The sequence below is a fragment of the Temnothorax longispinosus genome, chromosome 11, assembly GCF_030848805.1.
Source record: "Temnothorax longispinosus isolate EJ_2023e chromosome 11, Tlon_JGU_v1, whole genome shotgun sequence".
In the NCBI taxonomy this organism is placed as follows: Eukaryota; Metazoa; Arthropoda; class Insecta; order Hymenoptera; family Formicidae; genus Temnothorax; species Temnothorax longispinosus.
This window is the reverse complement of record NC_092368.1, coordinates 3,543,455-3,557,475: the sequence shown is the minus strand read 5'-3', so window position 1 is coordinate 3,557,475 and position 14,021 is coordinate 3,543,455. Positions and strand designations below refer to the sequence as shown.

Below are 14,021 nucleotides of genomic sequence, written 5' to 3'. Positions count from 1 at the left end.
CACAAGTATATGAAGTAAAAAAGGAGACTTTTATTTGCGAAGACTGAATCAGCGCTCTCATATCTTGCTTAAGAGACTTAATTAATTGACATTTAGCAATCTTCTATCTTATCTATATGTATTACCAAATATATGGATAAAAATATATAATAAAAAAATTACAATTATATATCAAACTTTATCGCATACACATTTTAATAACCCTATTTACATATCAATATATTGCACATTTATTGATTATCCAGTAGCAAGTTAAAGTCCAGTGTAGATTCGTGATCTTGCAGCGATTTAGATGTGTCTTGGTTGTCCTCTATCACGATCGTTCCAACATGATTCACCGTTACGTACAGATATGAATATTCGTAATTGCCAGACGCGTTCTGTAATTAGAATTGAACATATGAGCGTATATGTGTAAGCACACATCATTCTCGATTCCCGCAAACTTGCAAACTTACTTCCTTCACTTCCGCATACACCGTTCCCTGCCTTCTCGTTCCTTGTACATAAAATCTCAATCTCATGTACTTGACGCCTTGCTTAATGTAATACATATGACTGAAAAAAAAACAAATACAGTCCAAATGTTATTTATTTGTTTTCAAAAATCAGTTAAAAAAGTATTCTTGAAAGTTTTGAAATTTGAATTATTATCATAATTCGTTCTCGCAGCAGGATTCATACATGTACAAAATATATATCAATAATTTATATTAAAAATGCTGTAAAAAAATTTATCTGGACGTACGAGATGTGTTTTCTACGTCCACGTCGAGTCTCGTCTCCATAAGCCTTTACAGGTGCTCCGAGAATGTCCATGACCTTTGGATGTTCCATACAACGGACGCGAGCTTCGCTGTAAACAGCATATGGACTTTTGCTGGAGAACAGCTCCGAAAACAGGGCATACAGTATTAGAGCCGTAACTCCAACGCCACCGACTATTACTCCAAGATATCCAACAGATTTCAGGTTTTCTTTAACTGAAAGGGGAGAAGGAACAGATGTAATCATTATGTAACAATAATAACGTAAACATAGGTCGTGTGAAATTTACCTACTTCTGCGGTGCCGATCTGTACCTGATTATTGGTTTCATTGGAGTCAGTCTTGGTTACGGATTTCTTTGTCGAGTAGCAAGCACTGTGTTTAATGCTAGGAACAATACTGAGACCGTAGGAGACACTTGACATATGGGTGATCAAGTGTCTTCTCTGAAGAATATGACTTAACGCTCTCGCCATGTTCTAAAATATAAATATACATTTTAATAACACATTTAATAAAACAAAAAATATATATATAATTTAAATTTTACAAAACTTTGTTTTTCTCTCTCTTAATTTAAGGTTAACCGGTTCTTTACCAAAGTATCAGCAAGCCAATGTAAATATGTACAATAATCTCTTGTCTATTCAAATTACGTTATTCTCATTATCATTATTAACACTTATACGACATATAACTTACGTACTAGTTCAGATACCGCCGCATATTATCGGAGCATTCGGAGCAGTGTTGTTGTCGTTGTTGAAACTAACGACAAGCAGAATCTCAGTGCGTAGTGCGTACTGATTCGTTCCAAACGCGGAGAGTCCCAGAAATTCCCTACTTCCCAACCATTCAGCGTCCCGAAGGAATTCGAGGTTGAAATACCGGCTTAAAATTGGCAGACCGTGAGACCGTTCTCTATGAAATTTAAGAACATAAATGTGCTGATTGGACGACGGTGTCTCGCGCATCAAAACAACCGTCTCGTTGTTGTTGTCGACTCGAGAGGTTAAGCGGCAAAGGAATAATTAATAAACAAAAAGCTCTTTGAGTTAAATCGCGCACGCAAGGTTATTGATGAAGACGCCGCACCAGAGATTGGTTATGGTTGGCGATCGCGACGGGTAACACAAATTTTGTACATTTTACGTCGAGATTATCGTTAACTCTCTAGTAACTCTTACAAGACAATCATTTGATAACCTTTCAAGATTATTCTTACAAAATGAATTGCATGGCGCGATATGTGTTAGCTAGAATTTTCGGATTTAGGGGAGACATTCCCAAATATTTCTGGACCCAATTGTTTGTCGACCGAAGACGAAATTGTCTGCATGACTGTGAAACTTGTTCGCAGGCTGAAGGAGCTGTTGAGACGCAGACTGGTGGAGTGCGGATGGCGGGACCAGGTGAAGCTGATCTCGAAGGAGATAGTAAAGGAGCACGGTCACGATGTCACCTACGACACGCTGCTATCCGCGGTGACCAGCAAAGCTCGCACGCTCGTGCCGGACTCGGTGAAGAAGGAGCTGCTGCAGAAGATCAAGAATCAGCTGTTGGCTCAGGAGGAGAAGCTGAAAATTGTGACAGACCGTTAGGAATAGTTTCGTTAGAATCGTCACTGATCGCGGACAATTCTCCATCGACGCGATTATGTTAAAATATGCTTCTGAAACGCGACGAGTCTCCTCCGCAAATGACCCTCTCCTAACGATTCACCATGCGACAAGATATAACTGTTACGTTACGTCGCGTCTAATGCGTAAGAAGCGTAAAATGTGATATTTAACAAGTAATTAGAGTACACATCTAATAGACTAGAATCTAATCGCGTGTCTGAAACAGGGAGAGTATAACTTGCAAAAATGTTTTATATATATATTCTTAGATGTACAAATTATATGAATAAAATATGATTAATTTCGTAAGTAATATTAATTTGCTGCTCCAACACAAGATAAATAAGTAATAAAATAAAAACAAGTAGTTTCGTCCGTTAATAGCGCTCGTCGCCGGTAGATGGCGACTCGCCGCAATTCCGAATTAGGTTAGATCCTTCGTGCGGTGGTGATAATAGTGCGGCAGTGATCCTCGTAGATCCGTCGCCCGATTTGATCTTTCTGCGGCGTTGATACTACCGTGATAATTTAGCGTAGTCGATTAATAGTCGAAAGATGTTGATAAAGGTGAAGGTAATTATGCTGGTCTCGAGCGATCTCTCCGCCTCGGGCTGAAAATCACGCCGGCTTGTCGCGATACTGGATCTCAATTTTAATCAGACCCTCTTTTTCAGACCCTCACGGGGAAGGAGGCAAGTATCCCGAAGTCAAACGGCTTTACGAGATCCAAATGACGCGGATACAAAAGCGGTCCTTTATCGGCGAAAGGCCCGGCTTCGCTCGCGTCACAGAAAAGAAAACGACATCTCGTCATCTTAACCCATTTTGAAAACGTCAATTGTATTTCGAGGAGTTCTAGATTTAAAACATTGCGAAAAATTATAGAGCTACATTGCATGAAAACGAGTAAAGTCAAAATCGACATTTTACCGCGTCAAGACAGCTTTTATTTGTATCAGTCAAAAAGGAAGTTCTTACATTCGAATCATCGGAAGTCCCGTCTCTCTCTTTCTATCTGTATTTCTTTATATGTTACTGTTCACGTAAATGTCTTATTTATCGGTCCTAATGTTAATGTTATCTAAGTAAAAGTATATTGTCAGTGTTAAACTAATACATAACGTATGATTTCTTTAGATTGAAATAGACATAGAACCTACAGACAAGGTAGAGAGAATTAAAGAAAGAGTGGAAGAGAAGGAGGGAATACCACCGCAGCAGCAGCGATTAATATTTTCCGGCAAGCAGATGTATGTATAAAGTTATCGTGATTTTATGACACGCTTGGTCGCGTTGCGCGACACAAAACTATAACTTGCGAAGAATCAGCGAAGAGTCGAATGTGCGATCTCGAGTTTCTCTTACTGACTGCAGTTTTAATAGTCCTAATTTTTCCGCACGTTTACTTTCATGTGAAACTCTTTGAAGCACGGCGTTACGCATAATCCGACGTTGCATGTAACGCAATAATAACGCGACTCTTTCCTAAAGCCCTTTGACATACAGACTCTGCACTTTCTTGTGGCGCAGATCTTTTTAGCGGTCACAGGTATATACTCCGGGTAGTGCTGCATTATGCTCCATTCCTCCGTTTGCGTTCCTTTAACAACAATATACATTATTCTCGATGCATACTTCAAGGCTGAGCTTTTGTTAAACGGAAACACACAAATAAGTGATTGCGTATAAAAAAAATCTCATTTAACCAATCAATTTTCTTCTAAATCATGTATAACATTCGAAATTAAAACTGTAATTTATTTCATATTAATAAAAAAAAGGTCAATTTTATTTAAGGAATTATATCGAGACATGCGTGATCAATTAATAATAAAAATAAAATATCGACAGCAATGTGAGAGAAGTTTATATCTTTGTTTCAGGAACGATGAGAAGACGGCACAGGATTATAAAGTCCAAGGTGGTTCGGTGCTGCACTTGGTACTTGCATTGAGAGGAGGCTGCAGATATAACATTCCTCATTTATAAACGGCGACGAGGGGATATTAAAGAATTGTGAGGGCCACAGAAAGGAAAAAAGAGCGAAAAAAGAAACAAATGTTTACCATCACGCATATGCGCTCAAGAAGAACAAACTCTATGTTATTTTAAATAGAATAACATAGTCATGTGATCTTTACAACCCTAAATAAATATTTAATAAAGTAATTTAATCATGAAAATGAAATGAAAGTGCGTATTTTTTATTTAAAATAATTTCTCACGTAAGGGAAAAGCACATATATGTCACTTTTCTCGTTGCCTTTCTGTTAGGTCTGCGTTACGCCATATATATTTTACATTAAATACTGCAATGTGAAATTTAATTATTTATGTGAAATACAGCATTAAAAAAACGTTTTATATTAAGAGAAAGAAACCGTTATATTGAACTATGTAATCTATTACACAGAGTAAATTATTTAGTCTTAATAATAAATACAAATTATAGCAAGTACATAAATAAAATCCTAAGTGTTAAATTATAATATAATATTTAAAACATTATTAATTTTCTTTCTTCTGAAAAGAAAAACTAATATTTTTAGGAAATAAATTAGGTAAGAAAAAGAGCGGGAGAGACCCGACTCGAATTCTATAGCATTAAGAACTACTTTCTACAAAATCAGTATACTCTCTAGCCAATTGTAATTGTTTTCTATCTAAATTCCTCACAGTCATACACTTTTGGTTTGGAACTTTATTATTCATATATTTTGTAAATAAATAGCATTAATCATAATGAAGAAATAAAGACAAGAGGGATAAATCAACGATTGTGTCACGTAAGGATAAGCGCTCTGTTTCTCAATATTTTTTTCTTTTTACTAAATCAGGACTTAAGCAATTTCGCAATTTATTTAAATCGAAAAGTCATACTAACATAATAATGTATATAATGGTAATAATACAATAAAATTCTATATCCTTCTAATGAGGTTTGTCGATGGTTTGGGAAAAAAGCTGGGTAAATGGGGACGGAGGGAACAAAGCATTTTATTAATTAACGATGGAATCGCGCTGCGTCAATTCGCTAAAATACTATACGTTGCAGGGGCACCGCGCGAGGCGAGGCGTTGCGACATTACAACCGTATCTCGCATCGTGGGGATCGGCGTGCTTCCGGCCATCAGTTTCGGTGGTATCTGCTGTTGTGCGTCGCCCGACTCCACTTGGTCTTAAAGACGCGCTGGCAGATGTTGCAGTAGACCGCGGAGTTGGACGATTCCTCGTGCTTGGACGTGATGTGCCGCAGAAGAGCGTGCTGCGTCGTGAACGTGACGCCGCACTTGTCGCAGTACGTCGTCGTGTGGACGTTCCTCATCACGTTCATCGCCATCGCCGTCTTCGACTCTACAAATGCATTCCTCACTTTACCCAGGTCTCTGGTCGCCCTACGTCCTAGGCTACCGTTCCCGCTAGATACTGTAAAATATATCGGCTAACGATCGTCTACGAACGAGCCCGTCCGTGACTCGCAGAAGATTTAGAGTTCCGGCGAGTTAGATAAGTGTCGCGCCGACAGCAGAATCTTGTTCCTTCGTCAATTTCAAGTGAGCTAAGTCTAGATTTGAAAAAAAAGGATGACCACGATCCAGTTAAATACTTAATGCAGGAAAATTAGAAAGTCGTTTCTTCGTCACCGACGATTAAAATTGTATAGTAGACACGCGGTTCAACGGCGACAGCGATCTCGAAAAAGAATGGCGTTCAACAGTGTCAACAGACGTTACAAATAATTATTAATTTACACGAGGATTAAATCACACTTCCGTTAACGAGATAATATCTGCATTTAATCTCGCTGGCTACGCCTGTTTCTTTTCAAGTTGTATCGTCTCGTCACTCGACGACGTCCAAAACGTTCATCGTGCACTTGCAAGTGTTTCAACAATTCGTACTTCTGAAATCTGATAATCTAAAATGTTAAGCAATTTCTATTACCTGCTGGCCATAATAAGATTCCGTAAAAGTCCCGGCTGGTCATCGTTATCTTGTCGCCGATCTAAATTTATAATTATTTCGACAGCGTCGAAAGAAATGGCAATGATTGCGATACGATACGACTTATTATGATCATAAAAAAAAAGACTGTATTTAATGAAATAATTAAATTAAATTAAAGTTAAATAATTAGAATGTGTGAAACTGATTGAAGTGTTTGGGAGAAAAAATAATGGAGGAGAAATCCGATTTTTTTTTTCTGAAAGTAAATTGTTAATATGTTCTTCACTAAAAATAATTAACGCATTAGGGATGGGACGCAGCGCAATATTAATTATCAAGCACTAATTCTCGGTACACGAGTGTCCATCAGAAATTCTTTTATTTACATTACTGCGATAACATCTGAAAGCGTAGTCTTACACGATCTTTTAATTAAGTTACAAGCTCACAATTATGATACCGAACGTAAACACGTACCTGAATAGAGAACGCAATATTTTTTTTTCGTGCTACCGATAGTGTCTCACGATATCTACAGTTAATTTCTAAGCTCGCTGCAACACACACATCCGCTGTATTCTTCTCAGAAAGAATTAACCCTTCCGGACCGAGACGAATAATTTTTTGCCCGCTATTCTGAAACCACTTCTTCTTTTACGATCATCGTTTGAACACCACGGTAGATTCGACTGGAAAATCCGAAATTGTTGGCTAAAACTGCGCCTCGAAGGGTTAAACAGCTTTTTCTTTGCGACAGCGCGTTCTCGATTTCATATCGCAGCATACAGAATGGTAGCATATTCTGTCGACAATTTTTTAGGATCGATAAAGGCGATGTATGAACGATCTTTGTCGTAAGAAGAGCAGAATGTAAAATTCGTTCATTCGTAAAATTTAAATATCGTATTTTTGAATCAATTTCGACAAGAGTCCGATGCAGTATTGATGGATATTTAATGTCGCTCGAAAGATTGTTTGATTATTTTTATCGATCCTAGAAATTTACGGATAGAAAATGTATCCTGTACGCCGGGCATAGTATATCCATGTCTATGTACTTTTTATCGGTACTAAATTTCTGCAAATTGTTACATCTCTCTTTCTAAGATAACTAATTACCTGAATCTTTGCATCAAAACTCTTAACTAACGAACATGTCCGCGCAGACAAGGGCCACGTTTCGAGTGTTCCTCATAAGACCGAAGGTTTCCGTAAGGTTCATTTTTCTGGGATTTGCGCGAATTGTATCTGACGTGCCCCCAACAATTTTATTACCCTTATCGATCATTTTATTTTTACCTTCGTTCATCTTCGCACGCCTCGTCTTACCAATAGTATACGACACTTTTCCGCTGCGTTGGCCAAGATTTTCTGTCGAAATTCGTTTGGCTTGATCCTTTACGTTTCTTTTATTTTTCTCATGCGTTGTCAACCTGTACAATTTCTTTATCGCAATACCTATCGCGATTCGTCTGTTGCCAGGGATACTTAAATCTCATTGCACAAGGTATCTTCATTTTTAATTGAGTTTATTCTTATGAGATATGGTAAGAATATACATACTTTAATTTTTCTTTTATATTTTCCAATATTTCTCTTATTGTTATGAAAAGAATGTTATCTTACCAAGAGTATTAAAAAATTAAAGCATCTGCACACACATATATATAAAAAAATAATATTTTTGTATATGCTGACTTCCATAAAAAAGACATAGATCAAAATTAACAGAATAATTTTTAACGCAAGGAAATAATAGAAAATAGATAAACTAGTTATATAAAAATGTTCTAAACGATATTTCTGAATATATAAATTCAGTTAATTTCGAATTTGAGGATCCCTGATACAGTTTCCGCGATAGTCATGTACGGCCTTATAGATACTTATAAGTTTTTCACATACGTAGCTTTTTGTATTAACCCATTAAGTGCCAATCATTATCACGTCGTTTTGTATAGCGTTTGGTTCAGGGCGTTAAAAATGTAATTTACTGCATCCCACAGTGCGATTCTCTAAACGGCAATTAATGAGTTAAAATGAGGCAAATCCGTTTCTAGACGCGGATTTTCGTGCTACGATCAACAACTATGATTACGATCACTTATACCTACGAGTAAATAGTTAGGTGCACAAGTGCAATGTCACTCTCGAAAAACGAAACGAAATGCAGACGCACGCACGCACGCACGCGCGCGTTGTATTCGGTTATTGTACTACTTTTGTTGCATAATACTCTTGAATGCGCTCGCTAAAATAAGGTATCCCCGCTTGCGATGTCGCTCCCGATGTATGTAGATCATTTATTTAATAACAACAACAACGGTAACGGTGACGTCTTATATTCAGATCTGTCTTTGGATATATATTGACGCATTTCGCAGAACGGTCGAAATCAGCGTTTCCCCGCAGAATGTTAAATATTAAACGATTATAATTAATCTTTTAGAGATTAGAGATTGTTATATGGCATCGCACGAACAGATAAGATACTGGCTGGAAATAAAGCGACGATAATACGACGCACAAATAAATAAAAGATAAAAATAAAATAAAGGTAAAAACAAAAATAAACAATATTTTACTCGCGATCTTTGAAATAATATATGCAGTTCTTTTCGGTAAGATCGCATCTCTATACTTAAGATTTAAATCAAATGCTCGAAATTTGCTCTCAAATATCCTTACACTGAAGTATGAATTATAATATGATTTTTGCCGAGAGTATCGATAATAAGTAAAGAAATAATAACAAAAGTAAACGAGATTCTAAACCTTAAACTATAATTAAATTATAACACAGGTCAGCGAGTCTAGTAAATGAAAATTTTTAACCCACATTCTCAAAACTTGATTCCTTCCTTCTTGAGAGACACAAACGTGTACGAGATTTTTCGCGGAGTTATGAGAAACGCTGTTTTCGCGCTTTTTTTTTTAAATACAAAGACAATGTTTACACGAGGCCGGTAACAGAATTAACGGTTACTTTCCGGATGCTTCGCACCGCTAGATATAATCTTGTCTATGGTAAACATCTGGAGAAGTCAATGCGTAAAATGTAAAACCAGGTATTTGTGTATAAGGCACTGTCTATGCGCTGTCTCAACAGCTGAAGCTGAGGCTCGATGTACATTCACAAAAGCTTCCTTATCAAGAGCTACACTTGACATATAAGGCTGTCGTGTTAAAATCTTGTTTTAAATTCTTTTTCAATTTTGCAGAAGGCAGTCTTGTGCACGATCGCAAAATTAGAGATAATAAAATCATTCGGGAAAGATTGTGGAGTAGTACCAGAGGTCCAATAAAAAAAAACGAGCTTTTTTACGTGTACACCGAGCCCAAGAATCGTTCGCAAAGAAACTTCGGCACGTGGTGTACGTAAACGTGTAAACAGAGTCCGTGTAACGTGTCGGGGGTTGTGGCTGCAGAGAGAAAGAGAGAGATAGAGATAGAGAGAGAAAGAGAAAGAGAGAGAGAGGATTACGACGTTGCGGAGCGATGTCCTGTGAAGATATAACGGCCGCGAAGAGAGAGCCCCCGGGTGCGTCGAGGAGTATAAAAAAATAACTTCGATCCGTTATAGATACCTGTGTGAACGAGCGATAGAGATCTCGATAATCTAATGTCCCGTATAATAATGACTAGAATCCTTCAAGACCGCTGATTCTTGTTAATCCGGAGGCGACTCTAACTACGGGGCTTTACATGAAAATACCGGCGGAATCCTCGAGGACTTCAACGGACATGAATCCTTTCCGAAAAAAAAGCTCTTTCGCGCGGGCTTCTCTCGTAGTAAAAAAATCCTCGTAAAAGAACGTTCGGTAAATCCTTTACCAGGACCTACCGCGCGTGCGAGGATTTTCCGCGCGCCTTAATGTACTTAATTGTATACTTAATTCTTCTTTCACATATAAGATCTTCTTTTTAGGTCCTTGTCGTCCGATAGAGCCGCCTCCGTTCATCTGCGACGTATACGATACTCAGATCCTTACAACACGTATCACTTAATTCTCGCCTCTTAACGCGCCTAAGGCGCGAATACGCGCAAGTCCGCTAATGTTAAACACAATCGCCAATCTGCACACTTAGCGAAGATAAATACGCGCGTACAGCGAAGCTAGACACATCAATTTTTCGCGCGGAAAACGCCTCTAAGTCGGGGCCGTTCGGCCCCGCGTGCGGATAATTTACCGAGGCGGAGGGAGACGCGGAGCGTCTCGCGATCGCCTCTCGCAAAAAAAATCAAATATCGAAAAGCGCAACTATCCGCTACCTTTTCAGTAAGTCGTGGCACGTACGGAGCGTATCTAAGATATACAGCAAAACCGTAGAGCGACGTCCCCGCGAGAGAAAGGCTCCATAAATATTTGGATATCTCACCCAAAGTATCGCTGTCTACACGCCCGATACGCTCCATATATTTGACGGCGGATGAACAGGATCGGCAAATTATAAATTAAATCGCTTAAATTCAAGAAACTCGCTCGCCGAATTATTCGCTAATGTATATCGCTCGAAAGTATTTACTTTTATGTTTCATTCAAGGTATGTATACCTTTCCCAGGACATGAATTTTTAATTTTGATCCGACTCGCCCTCGTTTCATTCACCCGCCGTGTTTTTTTTTTTTTTTTTTAATACTCGTTAAGATATAACGAATGCGCGAAGCGCCGACGATTCTACGGCTCTCAGCGTGTTTAAATGCGTCAACGAAGATGCACAGTTTTTGCACGGCTATATAAATATTTAGTACTCCGTTGTGGAAATCCGTTGCATTTAGACTAAATTAAAGATGTACACGTTCAGACAAAGCACATTGCCACTCATCGAACTCAGCTTGCTCTCGTAACAACAATCGAGTGCTTAACAATGCTTAAACAATGTAAAAATTATAAAAAAGAATTTCGGCTTTAAAATACTTTATCTTTCGAGAGGAAGAGGATGCGAGATCAATATATCCCGCATTGTATTTATCACGTCGCGTTCGTCCGTAAACTTCCTTTTCTTGAGAAATAAACGCTGTTTAGCAATAACAGTTGTGTCAATTAATAAAAGCAACGTATCAGTTAATATATCTTCAAAGAGAGCGTTGAACCTCCAAGGTTCAACGATACTCGCTCGCATGCATCGCGAGAAGAAATTAGCAAGCAAAGAGGCGCGTAAGTTTTTATCTGCGAGAGCCTCGTTCTCAAAAGAGATACGTCTCTAAATAATTGTGGATGTGGACGATCGTCGTCTTAACACTACCCGTAATTTCCTCGCAGTGCAGCTAAATACATCAGTTTGCAATAAAAAATATATAGGCATCTTTTCTTTCCCTATTTATATAAGAAAATTAATATTTTTAACTTCACAAGTTATGACGCTGGTATCTATCCTTCCTGTCTAAATTTAAATCAATCAAGACTACGATCGCGATGAGATTCGAGAAACGTAGTGTTAAGGTGACGGACGCCACAATCGGCATAGAGAGCGAGCTCTCGCATCGGCAAACGCATACGAGGTATCCGCGGCTGGGAGCGGAGCAAGAAGCGATGCCGCTCTGGGCACGTTCAATAATAATTTAGCGAATCGCCAGGACGATCGATGTCTATTATCTCAGAGAGAAGGAGAGATAGAGAGAGGGTGCGGCGTGCGTGTGATCTACGAGTCCAATTCGCTTTTCGGGCTGCGCTGCCTGTGGATCGTTTTTTGCCAGGGTATTTGGTGTTTCAGGCGCATGTGACGCCGCAGATCGGTTCTACGACTGAGAGTGGTGTGGCAGACGATGCAGGTAGTCTGGTTGCGATGCACTTCGAGGTGCTGGGTCAGCGAGGCAAGGTGCCTGTAAACGTTTCCGCAGAGTCGGCACGGAAAACGCCCCGGGCCCTGCATCACCACCTGACCAGTTGTATCGCCAACGTGCTTCCGATTGCGTCCCACCCCCCCTGCAACACATTAACACAGCCACGTGACCCGCCGGTTCCTCATCATCAATTATCAACGGGATCAACAGTCAGTTGGGGGAGATCACAGGCGGAAGAAAGGGCGGAAAGGGGACAGCGGTGGGCGATTCGGGGGGAGGAGAAAGAGGGGACACGGTGGTGACACGTTAACACAGGCCATCCATTGCGAGGGGATCGTCAGTCGATTACTGGTGAAACTCGGATGACAACGTGTAGAGACCTCGGGCGTGAACTTTAACCCTTTATCTCGCGACTCTAGTTAGTACTTCTCTCTCTCTCTCTCTCTCTTTCTCTCTGATAAGCCACCACTATCGCGGAATCCAATCGTAACGTCGAATAGTTTTTCTAGAATTTGACTGTTTTTCAAATAACGAAATTATCATCCAATTTTTTACAAAGGGGGAGAAGTTTCCTGTCAATGATCACATAAGAGTGATTAAATATTTTCAAATATATTTCGATACTTCAATCGTTAAATAGAGCCACGTAAACGTATTTTACTCTTCCCAATTTGCTGGCCTCGTGGGGGATCGGGTGAAATAGCTCCCGCAGGTAAAGGGTTAAAATCGCGCGATCGGTCGCTCCAGCAGTGTGTCGAGGAACGCGCGTTCGAATAGTCATTTGGTCCATATACGTGTGGGGTCAACGTGCACTGTATTGGCCGATGTGTTAGCAGGCGCCGGGTAGGACGCCCCCGAAGAGCGCGCGATCGACTGATGATCCTCCTCGAAGTGTGTATTTGTGTGTGTGAATTACTCCCTTTGATCCGCTCTCACCGAGCTTAGTTAATCGAGCCCACTGCCGATCGAATCCCGTGCGTCGGATTCAATCACGTTACACATCAGTACAACAGTTAGACTGTCATGCACAATATCTTTCCGGTTAACTTCTCTCATTCGGTTCCGATTTCCGATCCTTGAGAGCAGTTTTGGGCAAACAACCAATTATTTTCGCGATTATTATCACAGATAATTGATGACGTAATCACGATTGAAGTAATCAATATTGATAAGATATTTATAATTCGAAAAAACTGCCCCTTTTTAAAATTAGATAAATATAAATGCTCTTTTATAAATTATATATGAATTGTATGGAGTTGTACAATACTTTTACGTGACACGATTAATCTCAAAATTTTTTATTATATTATAGTAGAATTGACCGCACTTACTTCATTAATAATGATTACTTCACTTTAATTATCATAATAACTAATCATTAATTCGATTAATGATTAGTTACGTATGACTCATAATCAGATTACTTTCTTGCCCAACCTTGCTTGAAACATATACGTCACAAATACATCAACATATTAACAATTAACATTGTTATAATACATCGCGGACATACTGTAATAAATACGATTGTAATTATATATTCCACATGCCGGTGAGCAATCGGCATGATCGATGTGCCGATGCGTTGCTGGCTGAAGCGCCGGCACAAAGTTAGCAACGTGTAAGTAGTAGTTAAACTCGCTTCAGATTCACAACTGTAGCGGATTAGGTGAAATTAGAGGGTGTCTTGGGTGCAGTGCTGGCGCAGCTTGTCGTCTAGCCAACCGTGTGTCACGTTCGACACGTGTGTGCTGCGTGAACGAAAGCGCAAAGCGATCCATTCCAAAAGTCATCGTCACTTATATCTCGCGCGCAATTGTCCGTGCAATTTGTGTGCTCGGGAAATAAATCAACTAATTAAATCGAGAGAGGATCATTCTCAAGCGGTGAAACGA

General features: G+C 39.3%; 4 protein-coding genes across 8 annotated transcripts in view; 2 read left to right on the top strand and 2 right to left on the bottom strand.

Annotated features, from left to right (window-relative positions):
- Positions 1 to 10: 10 nt before the first annotated feature.
- On the bottom strand, positions 11 to 1,634 carry LOC139822236 (mitochondrial import inner membrane translocase subunit Tim21). 3 transcript variants are annotated; one of them, XM_071793857.1, is made up of 5 exons: positions 1,475 to 1,634; positions 1,058 to 1,247; positions 749 to 983; positions 459 to 558; positions 11 to 380 (listed from the first exon to the last, which is right to left on the bottom strand). In XM_071793857.1, the coding sequence occupies exons 2-5, from the start codon at positions 1,242 to 1,244 to the stop codon at positions 231 to 233; spliced, it is 672 nt and encodes a 223-aa protein (XP_071649958.1). In that variant the 5' UTR covers positions 1,245 to 1,247; positions 1,475 to 1,634; the 3' UTR covers positions 11 to 230. The 3 variants fall into 3 exon arrangements, with proteins under 3 accessions (XP_071649958.1, XP_071649959.1, XP_071649960.1); XM_071793858.1 differs by having other exon boundaries at positions 1,471 to 1,630; XM_071793859.1 differs by having other exon boundaries at positions 1,367 to 1,492.
- Positions 1,635 to 1,653: 19 nt separating this feature from the next.
- On the top strand, positions 1,654 to 2,699 carry E(y)2 (enhancer of yellow 2). Its single transcript, XM_071793860.1, has 2 exons — positions 1,654 to 1,895; positions 2,129 to 2,699. The coding sequence occupies exons 1-2, from the start codon at positions 1,849 to 1,851 to the stop codon at positions 2,367 to 2,369; spliced, it is 288 nt and encodes a 95-aa protein (XP_071649961.1). The 5' UTR covers positions 1,654 to 1,848; the 3' UTR covers positions 2,370 to 2,699.
- Positions 2,700 to 2,803: 104 nt separating this feature from the next.
- Nedd8 (Nedd8 ubiquitin like modifier) lies at positions 2,804 to 5,009 on the top strand. Its single transcript, XM_071793861.1, has 4 exons — positions 2,804 to 2,963; positions 3,065 to 3,082; positions 3,528 to 3,640; positions 4,274 to 5,009. Exons 1-4 carry the CDS (start codon positions 2,946 to 2,948, stop codon positions 4,377 to 4,379), a joined length of 255 nt encoding a protein of 84 aa, XP_071649962.1. The 5' UTR covers positions 2,804 to 2,945; the 3' UTR covers positions 4,380 to 5,009.
- Positions 3,673 to 14,021, bottom strand: part of LOC139822234 (uncharacterized) — a 35,705-nt gene continuing 25,356 nt past the window's right edge. Inside the window, exon 6 of one of the 3 annotated variants that reach the window (XM_071793856.1) lies at positions 3,673 to 3,990. In XM_071793856.1, coding sequence (XP_071649957.1) covers positions 3,776 to 3,990 — 215 coding nt within the window. In that variant the 3' untranslated portion in view covers positions 3,673 to 3,775. Of the gene's footprint in view, positions 3,991 to 5,041; positions 5,745 to 6,700; positions 12,266 to 14,021 lie in introns of those variants that run through there. The other 2 variants (XM_071793855.1, XM_071793854.1) reach the window with 2 other exon arrangements.